Source organism: Schistocerca americana, chromosome 2 (assembly GCF_021461395.2).
Source record: "Schistocerca americana isolate TAMUIC-IGC-003095 chromosome 2, iqSchAmer2.1, whole genome shotgun sequence".
Lineage (NCBI taxonomy): Eukaryota > Metazoa > Arthropoda > Insecta > Orthoptera > Acrididae > Schistocerca > Schistocerca americana.
In genome coordinates, this window is record NC_060120.1 from 616411839 (window position 1) to 616438202 (window position 26364).

Below are 26364 nucleotides of genomic sequence, written 5' to 3' on the forward strand. Positions count from 1 at the left end.
GTTCGAATCCTGCCTTGGGCATGGATGTGTGTGATGTCATTAGGTTAGTTAGGTTTAAGTAGTTCTTCAGTTCTAGGGGACTGATGACCTCAGAAGTTAAGTCTCATAGTGCTCAGAGCCATTTGAACCATTTTATACCTCACATCAGAAAACACAATCTTGCATAGTTTTTTATGTCATCATTTTATTTAAGATCTGTTGATAATTATTATTCATGCGCTGAAACTGAGTCATGATCTTCCTTAAGACTGAACACAGGAGCTACTTGACGGCAGATAAATATTCTGTCTAGGAAGTCCCAGTTGGGTAGTAACATATGGTTAAACATAGAAACGCGAATTGGAAAACATAAATTTTTGTGACTGACGTAGAATTATATGTCGTTTTTTCATTTAACTGATGGTGGCAGCCTTCAAAACATAATTCATAATGTGACTGATAACATACCTCTGCTGCTGGAGTTCTTTGATTTTAAGCCCTTGCCTGTGTAAAAATATAGTTTGACTCTTACACAATAGATTAGAGCAACCAGCCACTTTTAACAATGCTATTTATTTATTTAAACAGCGCCCTTGCCGGTTTCGAACCGATAGGGTCATCTTCAGACGGCTAGTTCACGTTTTTCATTACATTTTGTTTCTGCACTTGACGAAACGTTCTTGGGGTGGTTGTGCCCTACAACCAAAACGAAAGTGAGATTACGGCTTTTTAATTGTGATTGAGCCAGACGACGATTTTAAGTGCTGTAAACAAATTATTATTATTCATTGTAAGAAATCGAAACGTTTTCCATTTGATAATAATAATTTGTATACAACACTTAAAATTGTCCTGAGGCACAATTTCATTTAAAGGGACGTTGATTCACTTTGTTGTTGTTGTTGTTGTGTTGCACCACCACACCAATGAAATTTCGTCAAGTGGGGAAACAAAACATGAAATGTAATGTAAAACGTGAACTAGCCGTCTGAAGATGAACCTATTGCTTCGAAACCGGTAACGGCGATGTTGAAATAAATAAATAGGAGTGTTAAAAGTGGTTGGTCCCTGTAATCTTCTGTGTTAGAGTCAACCTGTATCTTTGATGGGTGTCACATAGGCGTCGCTGGTCAGAGTTAGGTAACTGCACGGCCGCCTCTAATACAGGCGGCTGTGGTAACTGCTTTGTGTGCTTCGACCATAAATTCGACCATAAATATAATCTATGGTCGAAGTTTGTGTGTAGTGTGTACTGTGTAATGTGTATTGTGTGCGTGTTGTTATGGTCCATGCTCCATGCGGAGTAGGGGCGAGAATGTTGTTCAGTGGTAGTGTGTAAATGGTAGTGTAGTGCAAGTTATTTTGCGGTGGTAACATAATCACAGTTCCACATTTAATATGGCTTCTGATGACGTTGATTATATGTCAGATGACATATTGGTTCAATGGTAATGGAAGTTTATTTCTCAGTTTACTGACAAAATAATGTTACAGAGCAAAAGTAAGGATCACAACTGGCTAGTTGGTCACCCTCATCACTGTCGAACTTCTGTAATCTGTCTCTGAGCATTAGGTTTTATAATGCCGTGTTAGACAATATGCATCTTCTCAATATACGCCTCATATTTGATTGGTTTACTTGAATGTTGTAAATGCCACTACAAGTGAATGTATTCGTGCTAGGCAACCTTATCGGAGAAAGTTTCATATTTATGATTCGTCCTTTTGCCATTCGCCACAACAGTGTGGTTAAGTTGCATATAGTCATTTTAACGATTACTACTTGCAAAGGCTTGCATTCATTTTCAAACCAGTCTTTAAATGATAGGGTACAATATTAATAAAAACATGAAATAAAAAACGTTAAAATGCATACGTAGTTTTCCAGCACTCCTTATTGATGGGTATTTCAAACATAAAGAGTGTGAAATATTTGTGAACGATCGTTTTATCAAATGACAATCAAACGTACACACAAGGAATGAACACCTACATCTGTACCCTGCAAACCACTCTGAAGTGCATGGCAGAGTGTGCATTCTATTCTGCCAGTCAGTACGTTTTCTTCCTGTTCAGTTCACGTATGGGTCGCAGGAAGAATGAGTGTTTAATTCGTCTGTGTGCGCTAGAATTAATCATGTCCCCATGATCCCTATGTGAGTGATATATAGGTGGTTGTAGTACATTCCTTGAGTCATTAATTAAAGCCACTTCTTTAAACTTTGTAATTAGGCTTTCTCAGTATCATTTGCTTGTAAATTCTAGAGTTTGTCACTTGAGCTTCTTCAGCACCTGTGTGACTCTCCCACAGGTCAAACAAACCTCTGATCACTTGTGCTGCCATTCTCTGTACATGTTCACTATCCCCTGTTAGTTCTATTGTGTATGGGTCACACACACACACACACACACACACACACACACACACACACACCTGAGCGATTTTCTAGACTGGGTCACACAAGTGATTTGTAAGCAGTCTCCTTTGAGGACTTAGTGCATTTCCCCAGTATCCTATCAACAAACTGAATTTACCACCTACTGTATGCATGACTGAGCTTGTTTGATCATTTCATTTCATATCCTTACAAAGGGTTTTGCCAAGGTATTTGTATGATTTGGCCAATTCCAACTGCAGCTCATTGATTTTTTTATGTTGTTCGTTTCATGAAGTGCAGAATTTTACGTTACTGAATGCACAAAGCAAGTTGCCAACCTTTTGCACCACTTCGAAGTCTTATCAAGATCTGACAGAATATTTATACAGCTTCTTCCGGGCAATACTTCATTATAAATAATTGCATCATCTGCAAAAGTCAGTGTAATTGGCAAAAGCCTGAGGTTACTATTAATATTCTCCACGACTTCATCAATACGCGTCATTCCGCGTCAAACGGGCCAATATTAGAAAGGTCCTCACGTGACCACCTCCAAATGTGTGAACTTCTATATAGTCTTTGATGCGTACATATCAAATTTCAGTTCAGCATGTTCAGTGTTCTAATTTTTAGAGATTTTTAGAGAGGCTACCCACCTTGGCATCAAGTACAAAGGTGCAAAAGTGCCATGTTTGCCAGGCAGTTTTAAAAGCTCTAGGAAACATTTGGTGATTTGCTTTAATATACATTGACAACATTTGATGCTGAATCACACCATGGCAAAGATTGGGGAGTTAGCAATATCTAAAAATATATACGAACCTCTAAAGTGGCTATAAAAATCGTTGCACAATTCGGGGAACCTATGTTTGACCGAACACTGCTTCTGTTAATATGAAACAATCACAGCAAAACTTCAGAGGGTTATTTTTATCTATGATATCTATATATGGACCAGATTTAATTGACGTTGAATGCCTAGAGGGAAAAGATAAGCTTCTGAAAATTCGGCCACAAAATTTTCTACACACAAATTTTAGGATACTTTTGGGAGGTAATATCTCTGCTGTCTTGTTCAATCCTCTTCCCCCCCCCCCCCCCTCCCCGCCCCCCTCACACAAGCACACACACACACACACACACACACACACACACACACACACACACACACACACAGCTTGAAGGTGCTGCTTTAAGCTTTCAGAGCTACAGTAATTAATTTCTGGATCTTACATTTTGATTACTAGTAAGTGTACCTATCAAAAGTAGGGAAAATGGATTATCGATAAACGGAAAAAAAATTAAAACAATTTGAAGTTGTAGGCCTATGTCAAAATATGTATAAATTGTAGTGTCTGTCAGTAGTGTAAGATTTACCTGTGGTTTAGTGACTGTAACTATGTTAATAAGAAATATTTTTATATCATTTTACTATATAGAATACAAATATAATAAAAACTCATAAAATCGTCTTAACATTATAAGATCTAGAAGATCATAATGGAATGCAGTGTTGCTTCAAAATGTTTTAACCCTGTAATGTATGTTGGTGTATATATAGGTGGGAGATTCCATGGTGACTCACATTAAATTTTGAAATCAGTGTTTTATTATGTTGACTTGTTATTAATCTATAAACCCATATTTTCTTTTGTAAATCATCATTATAAATTATGTTATTCAGGGAAAGATCTTGAAGTGGTATTGAAGCAGGGAAGAGCATTAAAATTAAAGAACAAGAATGTAATTTATGTTCTGACTTATGTTACAAATTTGGGTTTCCTATTCCTAATGTGCGTTTTACGTCAGAAGTGTCCTCAAACTATTAGGAGAATCGATATGGTTTTTATCACAGAAAATACATATTAGGTTGGCATTCAAATGACAGAGTTACAGATTTCTAAAAATATTTATACCATGTGAAATATTGTAATATGCTGAAAAAGGTGTGTGACTCAGTGTTACATAGCTCATGTTACTTGCTACTTCTTGTTGGAAAAACTTTTTTTCTGCAAGCAGTGAAATGAAAATATGACATCATGTGCCAAATAAGATAAACCAAGAGCCCCCTTGCAGCCTTCTACTTTGGTGGAGCAGATGAAGCTGAATGTCATAAGTCATTGCCATTCAATTACGGCAAAAGTCAACTACAACCACTTAAGGAAATGTTACCAGTGTACAAGGAGCTTCTATGACGTAGGTCTGGGCTTGATTTTACTGAAGATAGATTACATCAATTTGTTCATACCATAGTGTCTTCTTGATGACAAAATTTCAATCTTGCACAAGACTTGCTGCAACGCATTTGCTAAAGAAATACACATTACCAAGAAGGCTTTAACACCAGTAACCATTGCAATGTGTGATAGCTTGAAGTTACTTACTAATGAAGTTTTTAAACCTGATTAGAAAATTTGTAACAAATGTAGACATGAAGTGGCCCAAAAAGAATCACCCCACCGAGATAAACAAGAATCACCATCCAGAAGACATCCATATCTTTGATGCTTGTTTTGCAGCTAATAGTCATTATTGTCACTTGAAGAATAACCATTAACGCTTCAATGGATCAGCTAAAAGGGTTCAATAGGATATTTCACGTGCAAAGTTCTGAAAGCTGAAGGCAGCATTACTAAGGTAATTGCCCCAGCTTCTGGTGGGAGCCAATTAGATATTGCTCACATACAAATGCAGGAGTGCCAAAAAGGTAAATATATGGACAGCTTAATTGAAGAACTTAAAATTAAGCTCCAGACTTCAAGCAATTGCAGTGAAGTTCAAATTTTAACCCTATCCGCAAATAGCTAAACTATTCAAAAAAACTGCTAAAGATTTCGCTCTTTCAACCATAGTGGCGAAGAAGGCCAGGCAACTAAGGATAGAAAGTGGGATTTTGGCAACACCTGCAAATCGGAAAGCAAAAACGTTCAATGGTGAAGTAAACAAAACGTCCTCACTCGTTTATGCCCAGGCAAAAAGGACTGTGTTGCAGTATGACTGATGAAGGAGGAGAAGATTCACAAGCAGAAACACCTACTCCTTCCTCATCAGCTTTATGCACCCACATGGTTCTGCATGTTCCTTCCCCAGGCCAACTGCTGAAGGCACGTGCTAGACTCATGAGCAACATATTTTCGAGATTTAAGAAGCATCATCATCATCATCAAGACAATACATGTATCCACAATCTGTCCTTTACAAAAATTGTAGAACTGTTATCCAAAAATGGAACTGACTGTTTAGTATTTTGTTTTGCAAATTTGCTTTGTTGTGTATTGTACTTGTTTATATGACATGTGTTAAATTAATGTTTGAAACTGATTTACATACTCAAATAAAAAATTAATTACCAGTAGTGTTATGAGCCTTAATGAGCAAAATATTTCACTTTTTAATCTTCTTGAAGTGCTAAAATAATAACTTTTGAAAGGTATGCAGTGTTGCTTCAGAATGTTTTAACCCTGTAATGTATGTTGGTGCATATATAGGTGGGAGATTCCATGGTGACACAAAATGCAAGATGCAAAATGCAAGATCCAGAAATTAAATGATTTAGCTTTGAAAGTTTAAAGTGTTCTCGTTTCATCTGTGGCAAACAAAAAGGATTGAACAAGATAATTGAAATATTACAAACCCCCCTCCCCCCAACAAAAAAGCCAAAATTTGCACTTAGCAAATTTTGGCCAAATTTACTGATGCATATATATTCATCTAGGCATCCCATGGTAATTAAATTTGGTCCATACGTAGACATCATTAGTGGGAATAACCATCTGAAGTTTTGGTGTGATTGTTTCATATGAAAATTAGCAGTGCGTGGTCAAACATAGGCTCTCAGAATTGTGGGACACTTTTTTTTAGCTACTTTAGAGGCCTGTATCTATATTTAGGTATGACTAAATGCCTAATTTTTTGCCATGTTGTGATTCAACATAAAAAGTTGTCTTTGTATATTAAAACAAATGACCAACTGTTAGCAAGAAATTTTGAAAAAAAGCCTAGCAAACATAGCAAATTTGCACCTTCGTGCGTGATGCAAATGTGAGTAGCCTCTTTTGAAAAGCCCCTAAAAGTTCAACTACTGAAGATACTGAACTAAAATTTGATATATAACCATCAAAGACCGTATAGAACTCTCACACTAAATTACATTAGATTAGAAGATGGTCGAGTCGAGATCTTTAGCTCCCTTGACGTGGAATGACCATATACAACCTAAACAGCAATGGTCCCAACACACCTCCCCGGTAGGCAAACCCGAAACTACTACTACATTGGACAATGACTCTACACCTAAGGTAACATGTTAGTTTTTATTATTTTACACGTCTAGTTCCAGAGGACTAAATTGAGGAGCAAATCTCCAAGGTAATGGAAAGTGTCAGTACATGAAATTACAACATAAAAGTAATAACAGATAAAATAAAACGTTCATGAACCCAAAAAAGACAAGCCACAAGTTTATATAAACACAATCATCAATATGACACAGGAATCAGCTTAATTTTACGAGGAAACTTTTCAGTTTCGATTTGAAAGTGTGTTGATTACTGATAAGATTTTTGTATTCTTGTTGTTGTTGTTGTTGTTGTCTTCAGTCCTGAGACTGGTTTGATGCAGCTCTCCATGCTACTCTATCCTGTGCAAGCTTCTTCATCTCCCAGTATTTACTGCAACCTACATCCTTCTGAATCTGCTTAGTGTATTCATCTCTTGGTCTCCCTCTACGATTTTTACCCACCACGCTGCCTTCCAATGCTAAATTGGTGATCCCTTGATGCCTCAGAACATGTCCTACCAACCGGTCCCTTCTTCTAGTCAAGTTGTGACACAAACTCCTCGTCTCCCCAATTCTATTCAATACCTTCTCATTAGTTACGTGATCTACCCATCTAATCTTCAGCATTCTTCTGTAGCACCACATTTCAAAAGCTTCTATTCTCTTCTTGTCCAAACTATTTATCGTCCATGTTTCACTTCCATACATGGCTACACTCCATACAAATACCTTGAGAAACGACTTCCTGACAATTAAATCTATACCCGATGTTAACAAATTTCTCTTCTTCAGAAATGCTTTCCTTGCCATTGCCAGTCTACATTTTATATCCTCTCTACTTCGACCATCATCAGTTATTTTGCCCTCCAAATAGCAAAACTCCTTTACTACTTTAAGTGTCTCATTTCCTAATCTAATTCCCTCAGCATCACCCGACTTAATTCTACTACATTTCACTATCCTCGTTTTGCTTTTGTTGATGTTCATTGTATCCTTTCAAGACACTGTCCATTCCGTTCAACTGCTCTTCCAAATCCTTTGCTGTCTCTGACAGAATTACAATGTCATCGGCGAACCTCAAAGTTTTTATTTCTTCTCCATGGATTTTAACACCTACTCCGAATTTTTCTTTTGTCTCCTTTACTGCTTGCTCAATATACAGATTGAATAACTTCGGAGACAGGCTACAACCCTGTCTCACTCCCCTCCCAACCGCTGCTTCCCTTTCATGCCCCTCGACTCTTATAACAGCCATCTGGTTTCTGTACATATTGTAAATAGCCTTTCGCTCCCTGGATTTTACCCCTGTCATCTTTAGAATTTGAAAGAGAATATTCCAGTCAAAATTGTCAAAAGCTTTCTCTAAGTCTACAAATGCTAGAAACGTAGGTTTACCTTTCCTTAATCTATTTTCTAAGATAAGTCGTAGGGTCAGTATTGCCTCACGTGTTCCAACATTTCTGCGGAATCCAAACTGATCTTCCTCAAGGTTGGCTTCTACCAGTTTTTCCATTCGTCTGTAAAGAATTCATGTTAGTATTTTGCAGCCGTGACTTATTAAACTGATAGTTCGGTAATTTTCACATCTGTCAACACCTGCTTTCTTTGGGATTGGAATTATTATATTCTTCTTGAAGTCTGAGGGTATTTCACCTGTCTCATACATCTTGCTCACCAGATGGTAGAGTTTTGTCAGGACTGGCTCTCCCAAGGCTGTCAGTAGTTCTAATGGAATGTTGTCTACTCCCGGGGCCTTGTTTCGACTCAGGTCTTTCAGTGCTCTGTCAAACTCTTCACGCAGTATCGTATCTCCCATTTCATATTCATCTACATCCTCTTCCATTTCCATGATGTTGTCCTGAAGTACATCACTCTTGTATAGACCCTCTATATACTCCTTCCACCTCTCTGCTTTCCCTTCTTTGCATAGAACTGGGTTTCCATTTGAGCTCTTGATATTCATACAAGTGGCTCTCTTTTCTCCAAAGGTCTCTTTAATTTTCCTGTAGGCAGATCTATCTTACCCCTAGTGCGATAAGCCTCTACATCCTTACATTTGTCCTCTAGCCATCCCTGCTTAGCCATTTTGCACTTTCTGTCAATCTCATTTTTGAGACGTTTGTATTCCTATTCTTGTGGTAGCTTATTGAAAATGGATGCAGCAATATACTGCACTCCTTTCTGCGCAAGAGTCAAGGAAGTGCAATCCAAATGCAGTCTGGAATTCTGCCTAGCATTAACTGAGTGAAAGCTGCTAATTCTTGTGAATAAGCTGTTTGTGTAACAATAAAAGACAGAAAATATAAATATTGAAAGGTCAGTGTCAGAATACACAGACTAAGGAATAGGGGTGGATAAGAGGTTCACAAACTTACACCGCTTATTGCCCGAACCACCTGTTTCAGGGCCAAAAATATTCTTTGACAATAGGAAAGAGTTACCCTAAGATATAATACCATACATCATAAGCAAATGAAAATAAGCAGGGTAAATTACTTTTCGTGTAGAACCATCACTTACTTCAGATATTGTTCAAATGTAAAAATGACCAGATTAAGTCTTTGAACAAGATCCTGAATGTGGGCTTTACATGATAGTTTACTATCTATCTGAACACCTAGAAATTTGAATTGTTCAGTTTCACTAATCATACGCCCATTCTGTGAAATTAAAATGACAGGTTTTGTTGATTTATAATGTAATCACCTCTTGATCTCCCTCGACAATTTTTGCCCTCCACACTTCCCTCCAATACAAAACTGGTGATCTCTTGATGCCTCAGAACATGTTCTATCAACTGATCCCGTCTTTTAGTCAGGTTGTGCCACAAATTCCTCTTCTTCCAATTGTTTTCAGTACCTCCTCATTAGTTATGTGATCTAGCCATGTAATCTTCAGCATTCTTCTGTAGCACCACATTTTGAAAGCTTCTATTCTCTTCTTGTCTAAACTATTTATCATCCATGTTTCGCTTCCATACATGTTACACTCCCTATAAACACTTCCAGAAAAGACTTCATTACATTTAAATCTATACTCGATGTTAACAAATTTCTCTTCTTCAGAAATGCTTTCCTTGCCATAGCCAGTCTAAATTTTACTACTTCGACCATCATCAAGTTATTTTGCTCCCCAAATAGTAAAACTCATCTACTAATTGTCATTTTCTAATATAATTCCTTCAGCATCACCTGATTTAATTCAACTACATTCCATTATCCCAGTTTTGCTTTTGTTGTTGTTCATCTTATATCCTCCTTTCGAGAGGCCATCCATTTGATTCAACTGCTCCTCCAGGTCATTTGCTGTCTCTGACAGAATTACAATGCCATCAGCAAACCTCAAAGTTTTTATTTCTTCTCCATGGATTTTAATTCCTACTCCAAATTTTTCTTTTCTTTCCTTTACTGCTTGCTCAGTATACAGATTGAATAACATCGGGGATAGGCTAAAACCCTGTCTTACTCCCTTCTCAATCACTGCTTTCCTTTCATGCCCCCTCGGCCCTTATAACTACCATCTGGTTCCTGTACAGATCGTAAATAGCCTTTTGCTCCCTGCATTTTATCACTGTCACCTTCAGAATTTGAAAGAGAGTATTCCAGTCAACATTGTCAAAAGCTTTCTCTAAGTCCACAAATGCTAGAAATGTAGGTTTACCTTTCCTTAATCTATCTTCTAAGATAAGTCGTATGGTCAGTATTGCCGTGTGTGTTCCAAGATTTTTATGGAATCCAAACAGATCTTCCGCGAGGTCAGCTTCTCCCAGTTTTTCCATTCGTCTGTCAAATTCTTCAAGCAGTATCATATCTCCTATTTCATCTTCACCTTCTTTCTCTTCCATTTTGCCCTCAAGTACTTCACCCTTGTATAGGCCCTCTATATACTCCTTCCACTTTTCTGCCTTCCTTTCTTCGTTTAGAACTGGCTTTCCATCTGAGCTCTTGATATTCACACTGGTGGTCCTCTTTTCTCCCAAGGTCTCTTTAATTTTCCTGTATCTGTCTTACCCCTAGTGATACATACTTCCACACCCTTCATTTGTCCTCTAGCCATGCCTGCTTTGTCATTTTGCTCTTCCTGACAATCTCATTTTTGAGACTTTTGTATTCCTTTTTGCCTGCTTCATTTACTGCATTTTTATATTTTCTCCTTTCATCAATTAAAATGAATATCTCTTCTGTTACCCAAGGATTTCTACTAGCCCTCATTTTTTTTTAAATTTTTTTTTTATCTAGTTGATCCTCTGCTGCCTTCACTACTTCATCCCTCAAAGCTACCCATTCTTCTTCTACTGTATTTCTTTCCTCCATTCTTGTCAATCGTTCCGTAATGCTCTCTCTGAAGCTCTCTACAACCTCTGGTTCTTTCAGTTTATCCAGATCCCATCTCCTTAAATTCCCACCATTTTGCAGTTTCTTTAGTTTTAATCTACAGTTCATAACCAATAGATTGTGGTCAGAGTCCACATGTGCCCCTGGGAATGTCTTACAATTTAAAACCTGGTTCCTAAATCTCTGTCTTACCGTTGTATGATGTATCTGAAACCTTCCAGTGTCTCCAGGCCTCTTCCTTGTATATAGCCTTCTTTCATGATTCATAAACAAAGTGTTAGCTATGATTATGTTATGCTTTGCACAAAATTTTACCAGGTTGCTACCTCTTCATTCCGTATCCCTAGTCCAAGTTTACCTAATAATTTTCCTTTTCCTACTATCGAATTCCAGTCCCCCATGAATATTAAATTTTCATCTACCATAACTATTTGAATAATTTCTTTTATTGCATCATACATTTCTTCAATCTCTTCATCTGCGGAGCTATTTGACACATAAACTTCTATTGCTGTGGTAGGCTTGGTCTTTGTGTCTATCTTGGCTATGATAATGCATTTTCTATCCTGTTTGTATGCAGTCCTGTTTTTTTATTTGTTATTAAACCAACTCCTGCATTCTTTTATTTGATTTTGTACTTATAACCCTGTATTCACCTGACCAGAAGTCTTTTTCCTCCTGCCACTGAATTTAACGAATTCCCACTATATCTAACTTTAACCTATCTGTTTCCCTTTTTAAATTTTTTTACATACATGCCCGATGAAGCGATCTGACATTCCATGCTACGATTCGCAGAATGCCACTTTTGTTTCTGCTGATAATGACGACCTCCTGAGTAGTCCCAGACCGGAGATCCAAATGGGGTAGTATTTTACCTCCAGAGTATTTTACCCATGAGGACACTATCATCATTTAACCATACAGTAAAGCTGCATGCCCTTGGGAAAAATTACAGCTGAAGTTTCTCCTTGCTTTCAGCCAGAAATTGTGTGTTAGAAACTGTAAAAGCTAAGTCTTACTGCAACTTAGCATTAGTTTATTTTCTACAAGCCATGAACTTATGCCTTGAAATGCGCTCTTTGAAACAGTGCCATTGTTGCACACAACATCCTTTACTACCAAGCTAGTGTCACCAGCAAACAGAAATATTTTGGAATCACTTGTAATAATAAAGGCCACATCACCTATGTAAATGAGGCACAAGTGTGGCCCCAGCACTGATCGCTCAGGCCCCCCCCCCCCCCCCCCCCAGCCCTCCCATTTAACCATGCCACTCTCAGACCCCACATTATAGCCATTATGAACAGTGTGGAGAATGACCTTTTGCTGTATGTTATTAAAGTAAGAGGTGAACTAATTGTTGTGAGTTGCTCCCCGTATTCCATAAGGGTCCACCTTCTGGAGCAATATTTTGTGATCAACACAATCAAATGCCTTAGTTAAATCAAAAAAGATGCCTAGAGTTCGAAACTTTCTCTTTAATCCATGCAGTACCTCGGGGAGAGAAGAGAATATAGCATTTTCAGTTGTTAAACCACTTCTAAAACTGAACTGTACATTTGATAGCAAATTATGCAAAATAAAATGATCAATTAACCTTACATTACGTGTACAGCTAAGTACAGGGCGAACATGTGCAGCACAGTACTTTAATATTCTGCTAGGTACTCCGTCATATCCATGAAAGTCCTTAGTCTTCAATGCTTTAATTATTGACTCAGTCTCCTCCTTGTCAGTATCACAGAGGAGTATTTCAGACATCAGTCTTGGAAAGGCATTTTCCAAGAGAGCTATACAATTCCCTGTAGAAACTAAGTTTTTATTTAATTCACCAACAATGCTCAGAAAGTGATTGTTAAATACTGTACATATATCTGACTTACATTTTTACTACGAACTGGCTTTATATCTTCGAGCTTGTCCTGCTAACCACATGCTTGCTTCATGACTGACCATATGGTTTTAATTTTACCCTGTGAATTAGATATTCTCTTTGTGTACCACATACTCTTTGCCTTCCTAATAACATTTTTAAGCACCTTACAGTACTAAATATTTGTAATGGGCTATTGTAATTCAATTGTGACTACTTCTAACATTTTAATATAATCCCCACTTTGTTCTACGTGATATCCTTATCCCACTAGTCAACCACCCAGGCTGCCATTTGCTTCTAGTACCACATTTAGAACACACTAATGGAAAGCAATTTTTGAAGAGCATGAGAAATCTGTTAAGGAAAGCATTATATTTGTTATTTACGTTATTGGCACTATAAACATCCTGCTGCTCTTGTTCTTTAATGAGGTTGCCATTGGATTAGCTTTTCTACATAGTTTGTAATTATATATAACTTTTGTTTGGGAACAAAAACCTTTTAATGTTAAAATTTGTGCGTCATGGTCTGAAAGCGATTCACCCTTTTAGTAACAGAATGCCCATCTAATAATGAAGAATGAATGAAAATATTTTCTATATTTGTGCAACTGTTCCCCTGCACCCTGTTTGGAAAAAACACAGACTGCATCAGATCATATGAATTTAAGAGATCTTCCAGTATCCTTTTTCATGCACGATCACATAAGAAGTTAATATTGAAGTCACCAAATATAACTAATTTTTGGTACTTCTTACAAAGTGAGCAAAGAACCCTCAGCAGAAATGCTCTGAAGTCAGAGTTAGGGCACCTATACATAACAATGATTAGAAGTTTAGTTTCACTAAATTCAACTGCCCCTGCACAACATTCAAATACCTGTTTAGTGAGTCTACAGACTCCAGTGGAATACTGTTTTTTACATACATGGCCACTCCCCCAGTCCGCAAAGAACTCCTTGAAAAATAGCTAGCTAATCTTTATCCTGGTAAAGAAAACATCTGAATTTTCTAATTGTTTAAGTGACGTTTTGATATATCAATTTTTGTATCCTGTCTGGATACGCGTGTTGATCTGCTCCTGTGAACTGCTTCTGCAAAATAGGCTGAGAGTGATGTAAGCGAGTAGGAGCAGGAAAAGGTGAAGTACTTCGGTACTGCATGTAAATTTAAAGCACCTTTAATATAGGTTAATTCTTACAGAGAAGTGGCTGGTTGCTGTTTTCTTCTCTGTAAGAATTAACCTACATTAATTGTACACAGCCATGGTCTCACCGTGTCAGTTTTAGACAAAATAGCATAAAGCACCTTTACTATAGGAAGAATATGAATACATGAATTGTTACTTAATTTTGGCTGGGATGAGCACATAGGTGCGAAGCCATACATCAGTCAAAGATAACATCAACTAGAAGTTACAACGGCAATATCTGTAGATGCGATAGAAACAATCTTGCTAGGTCATCTGCTCGTGACCAGAAGAGGTGAATGAGGAGCGGCGCTCGTCGAGCTCCACAGCGTCGGCTAGAGGGCGCTGTGGTCGGTGCTTTTCATTCGCTTTCATAGTGCCAAACTACAAGAGCGCACCTACGTTTTGGCATCGTAGCTATTTATACCACACCAATAATGTCAGAGTCAACATCTATAAGCAGTTCACTAATATTATCTGTAATACCTTTTATATTTTGATGAAATATGATAAATCCTTCACTACTTGGATACATGACCTCCTTTGAAGGTGATTCCTTTGTTAGAGGGACTTGCTTTAAGCAGGAATACTTATCAGCTGACGTCAATCTAAAAAAATGTTACAGCACTAACACCAACAGCTACAGGAATTTTTCGTTGAGTGATCCCACCACAGGCCACACAACACAGTCACCTATAAGCTTTGCCAGCCTCCCCTTCCCATACGTAGTGAGGTGCAGGCCATGCCTAATGAAACCTGATCTATTGATAAACTCAACTGGCACGACTGCAATGTCAGCCAGGCTCTCCACCATCAGTGCCTTCTGCAGCCCCATGTAACATGCTTAACAGCAGCGTTAAGAAAAGGCCAATCATGACACTGAAACAGTAGCACGGAATGCACATTAGTGCCATCAGCTTGAGTAGCTATCTATGCTAGGTCACCACCTACATCATACTCCCCATTCCTGACAAGACTGTTACCAGCTCGACTGACAATCACTGCCCAATCCACTTTCGTAGAATTCCTACATAACTTCCCTACATTAACAGTCACCTGAGCCAACACTGCACTAGGCTTCACAGAGGTGGTGACCTGGTACTCACTGCCCAATACTTCCTGCTATTGCTGGCCCATACCTCTGCCATAAGAACTATGTAGCAGCAGAACCGTCTTCTTTCTATCAGAATTTGCAACTAACATCCTCCCTATCAAAAAATTCTTAGTCCAGTCGCAAATTTCTATTGATACACCATATGATCATACCTTTGGCAATAAGAGTAAGTGTGCTGAGTCCAATGGTTTTCGAAAAGCAAGAAATACTGCATCAGCATATCTCTATACAACGTGAGTGTAGAACTCTTGTCATCTAAGCATAGAAATGCAGTGCCCCTGTTGGTTATGTGCCTTGCATATCATTTGTTGTAGTTTGGCAAACTGTGTGTGACAAAGGATTCCTCACTTATATCTTGTTTTGAACTATATGTAAATATGCAATGTAACAGGCTGATGTGGGAGTAGAATCGAAAATCATTATCTTTTCCTGTTCCAATGACATGTTTAGCAGCCACATTATATTTTGGCAAGAAATGAAATATGAGCATCTACGGCTGACACTATCAGACAGCTGGAGTTTTACTAACTGTGGGGTGGAGTTCATTGTCTGGGTTGTATAGAGATCACTGCTACATACATATGAACAAATGACAACCACAGAGTAATAGTAACAAAATGAAGTAAACAGAAAACTGTTGATAGGTTAGGATTTGTAAATTTATGTTCCCTTAAATTGACATTGACACACAATATGAAGTTCAAATGTGCAGTGACGCCTTCCATGATTTCACAAAGCTTACGTTTTTTACACATTTCGTGTCTTGGATTATGGACAGGTTTTGTAAAAGTATTAGCTAACATTTCTTTAGTAGGTAGATGTTCAATATTTATATCATCTGGCTCCAGATACTTTCTTGTAAAATGATACGAGGGCTGGAACTTTAATAGTGGCAACTACACTCCTGGAAATGGAAAAAAGAACACATTGGCACCGGTGTGTCAGACCCACCTTACTTGCTCCGGACACTGCGAGAGGGCTGTACAAGCAATGATCACACGCACGGCACAGCGGACACACCAGGAACCGCGGTGTTGGCCGTCGAATGGCGCTAGCTGCGCAGCATTTGTGCACCGCCGCCGTCAGTGTCAGCCAGTTTGCCGTGGCATACGGAGCTCCATCGCAGTCTTTAACACTGGTAGCATGCCGCGACAGCGTGGACGTGAACCGTATGTGCAGTTGACGGACTTTGAGTGAGGGCGTATAGTGGGCATGCGGGAGGCCGGGTGGACGTACCGCCGAATTGCTCAACACGTGGGGCGTGAGGTCTCCACAGTACATCGATGTTGTCGCCAGTGGTCGGCGGAAGGTGCACGTGCCCGTCGACCTGGGACCGGACCGCAGCGACGCACGGATGCACGCCAAGACCGTAGGATCCTACGCAGTGCCGTAGGGGACCGCACCGCCACTTCCCAGCAAATTAGGGACACTGTTGCTCCTGGGGTATCGGCGAGGACCATTCGCAACCGTCTCCATGAAGCTGGGCTACGGTCCCGCACACCGTTAGGCCGTCTTCCGCTCACGCCCCAACATCGTGCAGCCCGCCTCCAGTGGTGTCGCGACAGGCGTGAATGGAGGGGCGAATGGAGACGTGTCGTCTTCAGCGATGAGAGTCGCTTCTGCCTTGGTGCCAATGATGGTCGTATGCGTGTTTGGCGCCGTGCAGGTGAGCGCCACAATCAGGACTGCATACGACCGAGGCACACAGGGCCAACACCCGGCATCATGGTGTGGGGAGCGATCTCCTACACTGGCCGTACACCACTGGTGATCGTCGAGGGGACACTGAATAGTGCACGGTACATCCAAACCGTCATCGAACCCATCGTTCTACCATTCCTAGACGGGCAAGGGAACTTGCTGTTCAAACAGGACAATGCACGTCCGCATGTATCCTGTGCCACCCAACGTGCTCTAGAAGGTGTAAGTCAACTACCCTGGCCAGCAAGATCTCCGGATCTGTCCCCCATTGAGCATGTTTGGGACTGGATGAAGCGTCGTCTCACGCGGTCTGCACGTCCAGCACGAACGCTGGTCCAACTGAGGCGCCAGGTGGAAATGGCATGGCAAGCCGTTCCACAGGACTACATCCAGCATCTCTACGATCGTCTCCATGGGAGAATAGCAGCCTGCATTGCTGCGAAAGGTGGATATACACTGTACTAGTGCCGACATTGTGCATGCTCTGTTGCCTGTGCCTATGTGCCTGTGGTTCTGTCAGTGTGATCATGTGATGTATCTGACCCCAGGAATGTGTCAATAAAGTTTCCCCTTCCTGGGACAATGAATTCACGGTGTTCTTATTTCAATTTCCAGGAGTGTATTTATTTACAGCTCATACAAAATAGATACGTGTTTCGAAGTTTTACTGACCTTCAAAGTAGTCACCAGCATTGTGTAGAACCCATTGTCAGCAATGTGGAAGTCGTAGGATACTCTTAGCAGTGTCAGTTGTGTTGACAGTTCGAGCAGCACGGTTTGTTGCCCGACAAATTTGTAGCAGTTCTGAAGTGAATGCCGTGAAGCGTTTCCTTCAGTTTAGAAATAGAGTTGAACTTACGATGACTTAAGTCAGGGGAGTGCAGTAGGTGGTGTAGCACTTATCAGCCCCATCTGTCAAACAAATCAGCAACAGCTAGCACTGTACATGCTTGAGCATTGTCCTGCAAAATTCAAATGGCTCTGAGCACTATGGGGCTTAACATCTGAGGTCATCAGTCCCCTAGGACTTAAAACTACTTACACCTAACTAAACTAAGGACATCACACACATCCATGCCCGAGGCAGGATTTGAACCTGCGACCGCAGCGGTCGCGCGGTTCCGGACTGAAGCGCCTAGAACCGCTCGGCCACACCGGCCGGCTGCCCTACAAAATGATGGTCGGGTCTTGCAGAAAGTGTCATCACTTCTGTCCCTATGCTGTTCATTTTTGGAACACAACCTACGACCAGTTTAGAGACAGAAGTGATGACACTTTCTGCAGGACCTGACCATCATTTTGTAGGACAATGCTCAGGCGTATACATTGCAAGCAGTTACTGATTTTTTTGACTGATGGGGCTGCTAAGTGCTGTACCACCTAGTGCACTCTCCTGACTTAAGCCCTCGTGAGCTCAACTCGATTTCTAAACTGAAGTAAACACTTCAGGGCATTCACTTCAGAACTGCTAGAAACTCATTGGGCAATACACCACGCCACTTGAACTGTCAACACAACTGGCACTGCTAAGAGTATCCTACGACTTCCACATCGCTGGCAACGGGTTATACACAATGCTGGTGACTACTTTGAAGGTTACTAAAACTTTGAACCATGTATCTATTTTGTACGAACTGTAAATAAATAGTTGCCACTGTTAAAGCTCCAACCCTCGTATTTTGTATGTATATATAGATTCTTGCTAACCAAATGGCTCCTTTATCATCAAAATATGCTTTAAGTGACTTGTGACACTACTTGGATCTACCTCAGATATGTTGTCGTAATCCTTAGCAGCTTATGCCTAAGCCATATATTCAGCTGCACATGTGGAAACTACAGTAGCCTAGTTCTTTTTGTCTCCTAGACTGCAAAATTAAGGGGTTTTGTATTTTTATGCATGAACCAGTTACATAGTATCAGCCCTTCATTTTATTTCTCCTATCTGCATCACTAAAGACAGTTTTTTTCCTATTGGCTATTGCCATCTCTAGAAAATTCTAGCATATATCCCAAGGCCCCCTTTAAATATCTAAAAATTCTTTTTAGTCATAACCAGTGGACCTTTTTTAAACAGTCAATATATCTGCTAAGGAGATTAACAGCAAAACATACTTCATTTCTAGAGATTTGGATACATATAGAAAAACTCCCATTGACCTCTGATAAGGTACACTGTTTGCAGGTGATTTGACTGCTTCAAAGTTCAAACCAAGTCTGAGTGGCATTGGCACTGGTTTGGCTTCACTCATTCCATATTTCTCCAGAACTTTTCATGCATAGGATTCTTGGTAGATCTAAATCTTCTTCTCTCTCTCTCTCTCTCTCTCTCTCTCTCTCTCTCTCTCTCTCTCTCTCTCAATCACACACACACACACACACACACACACACACACACCAGTTTTGTGTTAATTGCCATACATAGGCCTTGGCTCGATGGTCCTAAATCCTCCCTCTCAAAAAATCTCTTCAGAGAATTTTTAACTTGATTCGAAATACTTCTGTCATTTGAGAATAATAGCATGTCATCAACATAGAAAGCTATGATGACTAGTTTGGTGTCATCTCTATGAAAGCAGATACATAGATCAATGTTAGATCTGTTCAATTTCACTTTACTCAACATCTCATCAACTGCATGATTCCAATTCCGACCAGGCTTTTTTAAGTTGATAAACGGCTTTCTTCAGCCTCCGTACTTTTCCAGGAACTGCAAAATTTTCTGATGGAATAATATAAAGTTCTTCCTTTAGGTCTCCATAGAGATAAGTAGTAGTGATGCCCGACATGGTCAACCTTCAGGATCTCTCGAGCTGCCTTAGACAAGAGATGTCTTATGGATGCATACTTGACAACCAGTGTGGAGGTTTCATTGTAATTAACACATTGTGCTTGAGACCGCCCTTTTGCCATTAAGCATGCCTTAAATGTTTATGGTCCTGCTAAGTTATCTTTAATAACCACCTAGTTCTGGAGAGGTTTGTGTACCCTGGGTAGCTACACCACTTCAAATGTGCGAATGTGTTATGACAAACCAGAGGTGAGAATTCTTTCTTCATTGTTTTTTTTTGTTCATTCTGTTTTATTTATCCCTTTCAAGACCTCTTTGACATCAGTATCTTCACTTGGAAGCCCTTCTTGCACATAGTAAGTAAAATGGTCAGGCCATTTCTTGCATTTTGTTTCTCTGCTTGACCTTCGACATTTGACGACTCGTAGAATTATAGGATCCATGTTTTTATTCTGCTGTTCTTCATATTGAGCTTCAGTTGTCATTGGATCACTCTCAAAAGCATAAAAGAGTTCATTGTCATTGTCTACTCGTGTGATTTCTTCTCCAATATGCGAGATATTGATGTTAAGAAGAATTGCGTCTTGTTCTGATCCTAAGATATTTGTGTTTTGGCCCCCCCCCCTTTTTTTTTTAAAGTGTGTGAATTAGCATAACCTTCCAGTTTTCGGGGATTGCTTTAATGTCCCAGACCTTATCTAGTTTTTCTTTTATGATTGTGACACCTAGATATCAGCTAGATTGTAGAATTTCTGCAGTGAGGCCATCTTCGCCTGGGGCTTTGTTGTGTTTTGTTTGATGTAACTTTGAATCATATCAATGCTTGGTGGTTTTGAATTTTCTTTTGGAATATTATCATGGAGGTCCAGTTGTTTGATTGGTTTTTCACAGTTCAGTAGCTTTTCGTTTTTTCAATCCTATACCTGTCAATCCTTTATCGTGTTTTCCCTTTTAGTTGCTGTTTTAAACTTGTGCCTCGCGGTGCATTCCTAACGTAGTCTGGGTGCTAGTGACCGTTGAAGTTAAGCGAGTTTTCCATTTTCTTCCCTGAAGCACAGCAGTTGCTGAATGTAGATAGACGTATAATTCTTCAGTGTTTTGTGATAGTCTCTTGTATGATTTTTTTAAAAGTGATCTTCTATGGCTGTAAGTTGCTCCCATTCAAAGCATTTCATTTGATTCTAATAATTTTATCTGCTTGCGTCTTCTCAAACTTGATAGCGTTTCCTGTACTTCTTGTTTTCCTGCTACGTCAGTTGTTCCAAGCTTTCTTTTTTATGCAAGAGCTTCTTCACAATATTATTGAAATGTCTATGCTTTCCTTGCTTGTTTTCTAGTTCTATTTTATGTTGTTGTTGTTGTTGTTGTTGTTGTTGTGGTCTTCAGTCCTGAGACTGGTTTGATGCAGCTCTCCATGCTATTCTATTTCATATGCAATATTTTTAATCGTTTCTGTAAAATGGTTGGCTTCAATATCACTTCTTTCAGTTTCTTTTGAAAATCGCATTCCTTGTCTCTCAAGGTTTTGTTACTAATTCTCTTAGTCATACTGGCTTGTTTCATGCTTCTATGGGTAGTGATTTGAATCAACTCCCATTCGTCTTTTAACTCTTGATTTCTCAATAATTGTAGCTGCAGATGGTGACATGACCAATTGGAAATCATTACATAAATAAAATATATACAACACAGGATAGGATTAGTCAAGGATTGCCAGGAAGTCGTCCATGGCCTTATCAGTGGAACTGACTCAGCATTCACCTTATCTACTGGGGAAAGTAGGTCAACTGAAAGTTGCAATTCCACCCCTACTGCTTTGTCCCATGAGTTAAGTGTTGTGTTGTATGACATTGTGCTGATACTGTGTTCTTGAGTGGTGTGTTCCAAACTGTTTGTGGAGAAAAAATAACGTTGACATGATGTTGGCCGTCCAGTAGTGTTTACAGATATTACGCGGTTAAGTTTCTTTACACTCAGTGGATTTGAACCGGTAAACATGTAAAAGTTGGAACAATTCATACTGTTTCTCCCACCGCTGCCAACCTAACTTGGCATGGTGGCTGATGGGAGTAACTAGGTTCGTTCGAATGAAGATATCATGACCAATCACGACCATTTCATAACTGTCTCTACTGCACAAATGCAGTTTTGTGATTGTGGTGATCAACGTGACAGCTTTGTTGAACCATATTTAGCATGTTTCGGTGTATGGCCACTTGGAGCGCTGGTTGACACAGTCATTCACTTTGTGTTGCTCAAATGTTTTTAGTTAAACACAGTGCCAGTTACGTATTTTATTCATGCCGAGCAAACCATGTTTTGAGAATTTATTCTCGTTGTCAAGGGCAGTATTTACGAATGCATTTTTGTGGTGTTACACAAACAAACAATGTGGAGTATATATATATATATATATATATATATATATATATATATATATATATATATATATATATATATATAGAGAGAGAGAGAGAGAGAGAGAGAGAGACTGTGTGTGTGTGTGTGTGTGTGTGTGTGTGTGTGTGTGTGTGTATGTACACATAACTGATGAGGCACCGTACCTGATAACCTCAAAGAGATGACTACAGTGCAAGAGATGCAAATAACACATATTCAAACAGCACATAAAATACTTATTTACATATTTGCACTTGACAACGAGAAAAAATTTTCGAGACGCGTCATGCTGAGCATGAAAAAATATGTAACTAGTGCAGTATTTCATTATTTAAATAATGAATGACGGCTGCAGACTTTCAACAACATCAATTGTGATGTATGAAATTGAGTCAAATGTTCCTGCTTCCCAGACAGTTATCAATTCCAGTTACATCAGCAGTTTTTATTAGATAATAAACCTTCATTAGATAATAAACAAGCCCCTGACAAGTCTTTTGATGCCTGTTATGTACCTATATCCTACATAAAGTGCAAGGGGGTATCCTATAAGTAACTTTTACAGCTTAAAACGTTATTTCCCAAATTTTACATTTTCCTGCATTTTACACCATTTTTCTGAAGTCCCTTGAAAAGTGTAAAAATGGGGTTTCACTGTATTTGGTGGCACTCTCTTCTGATGGCGTTTATTTTGAAGTTGTTCACTACATCAGTAAGTCATTTGACATTGTGATTTAAGCAAGTCAAGTTTGCACTGAAAGAGTTTGTGCCGGTTTTCTAGTGAATTACTTTGATTTTGCATTTTGTAGCTGATGAATTCATTTTTGTTTTTGGACCTAAAAGTGCCATGTTTATCTTATTGTTGGAGATTTAGTATTATTTTTCGTTTTTTTTTGTCTCATTTATATGACATGGAAATGTACAATTATGTCATTGATTATTGCAATGGGCAGAGATACACATTGAAGACATGATGCCTGTAAACGAGTCTGTGATCATGTTTGTTCCTTTATTTATGAATGTATATCTTGATCACATATGTAAACTGGTTACTGCCATCATCAGATAATGAAAAGTGTTCTGATACAAATATCATAGCTGAATAATCAACAATATTATGAAAGGGGTAGATTGCTACTCACCATAAAAATATGGTGAGCGACAAGCAGGCACAATGAAAAGACTGTCACACATTTAACTTTTCATCCAGAGTCTTCTTCAGAAAAGAAAAGAAAATGTATATTCACACAAGCAAGCACATGTCACACGTGTCTGCTAACTCTGGCTGCTCTGGATTATTTTGATCAGGGGGCAGAATTTAAATCTTGCTGTAGATGACACAAGTATTGATGAAATGAGTGAAGAAGTATCAACTCCTAAAATAGTGAACGCTTCTTATGTAAAAGTTATCAGCCGGTTTCTTCCAAACAAGCTAGGTCCTTACCTTTAAATGGTATAAAATAAAGAAAGAAATTAAAAGTCATTAGTTCCACATTTTCCTAACATACAGGCACAATTCCTGGAAGAACAATGAACACATAATGGGGAAAAAATTATTTATATGTGATGTGTGCTCTTTCAGACATGTGCAAAAGAATTCTTCAGGACACTTCTGTAAGAATTGATGCTTTTTGACCCAACAGCCGCTTTGAATTAAGCGCATATGAATTACAAATGTTGGCTGTGCATAGCCATTGGTTGAAATCAATGGGGAACGTTGAAAATTTGTGCCAGACTGAAATTCGAACCCGCGTCTTCTCCATACTAGATGATGTGCTGACCGCTGGGCCAACAGGATGATACCCAAATTCTCAACTTATCCATGCTCTACTTATTGGTAAAGAAAAAGTGTTTCTGCTGAAGGGGCCAAGAGATGGAGAGAAGGTCTTTTAACAAGTCCTTTATGGGTGAATTAGTGAGTGGGGCAAATGGTAAGTCCTGTGTAAGGAACTGAAACTTCTGTGGGACTAAGGCTTGTGGAGGAAATGTTTATGGCTGTGTTTCAAGTCTGTTTTGATTAGGATTTTGTGTGGTGATGGGAGGGAGCTCTTGAGGTTGTGGTCTAACAGACAGAGTTTGTCAACTATGAAGAGATGTGGAGACTCTTGTTGACATTTTCATAGTGCTAGTCTAAGATGGGAGTTGCAAGCTACTCTAGTTAGTGAAGGGCAAGACTTTGTGTTTGAATTGCAGAGCAGGAGAATTCTACAGATGGAGCAGATGTATTGCAAGGAGGTTTGAGCCTGATTTACATGGTTTTGCAGGATTGGGATGGTGAGGACTATGGACTGATGGAATTTGAACTGATAGAGGTCTTTGTGGAAGGTGAGTTTGCAGCCAGAGTTGGTCAGGTCATTTGGAGGGATTCTGTAAGCTAGGCAACAATGCGGGAACAGTATGTGGGAATGGGTTCTGGCTAGAGATAGGGAAACTTTTCTGTGTTGGCACGGATGGAATGACAAAAGATAAAAAATGGGTAAAACTGCATAACAAAAATGGAAGAAGCCTGATGTAAATACATTCACCCTGGAATAGCTCACAGGAAGGATAGACTGGGTGAAGTATAAGACAAAAGAGGTGAATCATGAGGGAGTAGAGCCAGTAGTGAAAGGTGAAAACAAACTAAAAACAATGTGAAAACACAGAAATCAAAGAAAAAGTAAATAAAAAGATGATAGTGGGATGCAATTTGATGGATTAGTATTACTCATGAGAGGGCACAGCAGGTTAGTAAGTGCATTCTGGAATAAAGGAATAGCAAGGGGCAGGGGCATTGGTAAGCTCGATGTTCAACAAGTTTTTGTGGCACAGGAAGGTATGGAAAACACATGAGAATATATGCTAGAGTGACAGAGGAAGTGTAATCAATTTGAAGGTCTATGATTGATTACATCAGTGATAAGAACGTGACATGAGATGTCGCACCAACAGTCAGCACAGTCACCTAGTCGAGTGGTGTGCGTGCACGAGATCATCGATACAGTTTGGGTTGTAAGTGAGAGCTTGTGCAGTCTGGAAGGTGAAAGATAACACACAGGAAAGAAGGGAAAGAAAACAGGCAGACATTGAGTAAAGTAATGCTTTAGAGAACAGTAAGAAAGGAAAACATCACTGGGTTCTGGGAGGGAAGAAAAGCCATTATGCAAAATCAAACAATGGATAGTCCAGGATGGAATATGAGTAATATGAAAAGGATGGACTGCTACTCTCCTGTCTGTCCCCCCCCCCCCCCCCCCCCCCAAAAAAAAAAGGGAGTAATTACAGTTTCTCTGACTCCAGGGAAAGAAAATGGGATAGAGGAAGAGAAATGTCAACATTAAAAATGATTCTGTCTTTCGGTCTAACATAAATGGAATTTATATTAAGAACTCAAGGGATACATCTAAGTAACCTGTCAGCCAGTTGCAGAAGTGTTGAAAAATTTTCCAGAAAAGTCACTTCAGTGTGAAGAGGGCTAAAAATGGAGTGATCGTATTTCACCTGTGATGGAAACCACTCCTCACTTCCTCCACTCAACATTTCACATGCAGCTACTATAACTATGTACATCCCACACAAGTCAACTTTTATGTTTCTTGTACCTGCCTCCTATTGTTTATTTGTACCTAGTAGCTCTCTGTCACCTTATCATACAGCCTTCCCATCCCATCCTCCTTTTTTGCTGACCTTCATGCACATAACATGTCAGGCTCTACTGCCAACTGTCTCTGGAGTTGGACTGTTGGGAGCTACATCTTCCCAGAAACTTTGTCTACTGTAAAAACACCAGAGGACACATTTTAGCACTGCTACATAGCCATTGTGCGCCATTGATCTCTTGATATGTTCTTCTTTTCTCTGTGATGACTTTGACTCTGCTGACCACTTCCCCAGTTGGATATACGTAGTTGATTGAGCAGTACCCAAGAGAGAGACACTGAAATGGATGTCCAGTGAGACTAACTCAAGTCTCTACAGTCATTAGGCTATGTACGAGTATTCTAGCAGTGCCCAGGAATGTTTGGATTGAATGTGATCCACCAAGACACTAATGTGTCCATTATAGTCTTCAGGCCAATCCTGAAGACCCCTTATCACCTTACAGAGTGAAGAGTGCCGACTTTGCAATTAAGGGCAGGGCTGTAACTGTATGATGACTCGGTTGGCAAACACCAGACAAAAACCTCACAGCTATTCTGTTATTGAATGTCAAATACAGAAAAATTATAAGCGAGAGCAAGAAGCTGTTGTGGAATGTGTTCTTGAAATCACCAATCATGCCATTACATTTGCAGTAGTACGAACATGGTGCAGTGGTGAAATCTCCAGATCATCCGGGGAG

The 26364-nt window shown here is 39.4% G+C and overlaps 1 protein-coding gene across 2 annotated transcripts in view; it reads left to right on the forward strand.

The window, feature by feature from the left end:
- The first annotated feature begins 1176 nt into the window (after positions 1 to 1176).
- Positions 1177 to 26364, forward strand: part of LOC124596556 (G patch domain-containing protein 11) — a 132757-nt gene continuing 107569 nt past the window's right edge. For both annotated transcript variants that reach the window (XR_006978319.1, XM_047135742.1), the window contains exon 1: positions 1177 to 1427. Coding sequence is in view for 1 of the 2 variants with exons in the window: in XM_047135742.1 (XP_046991698.1) it covers positions 1378 to 1427 (50 nt within the window). In the remaining variant the exon portion in view is untranslated. The remainder of the gene's footprint in view (positions 1428 to 26364) is intronic.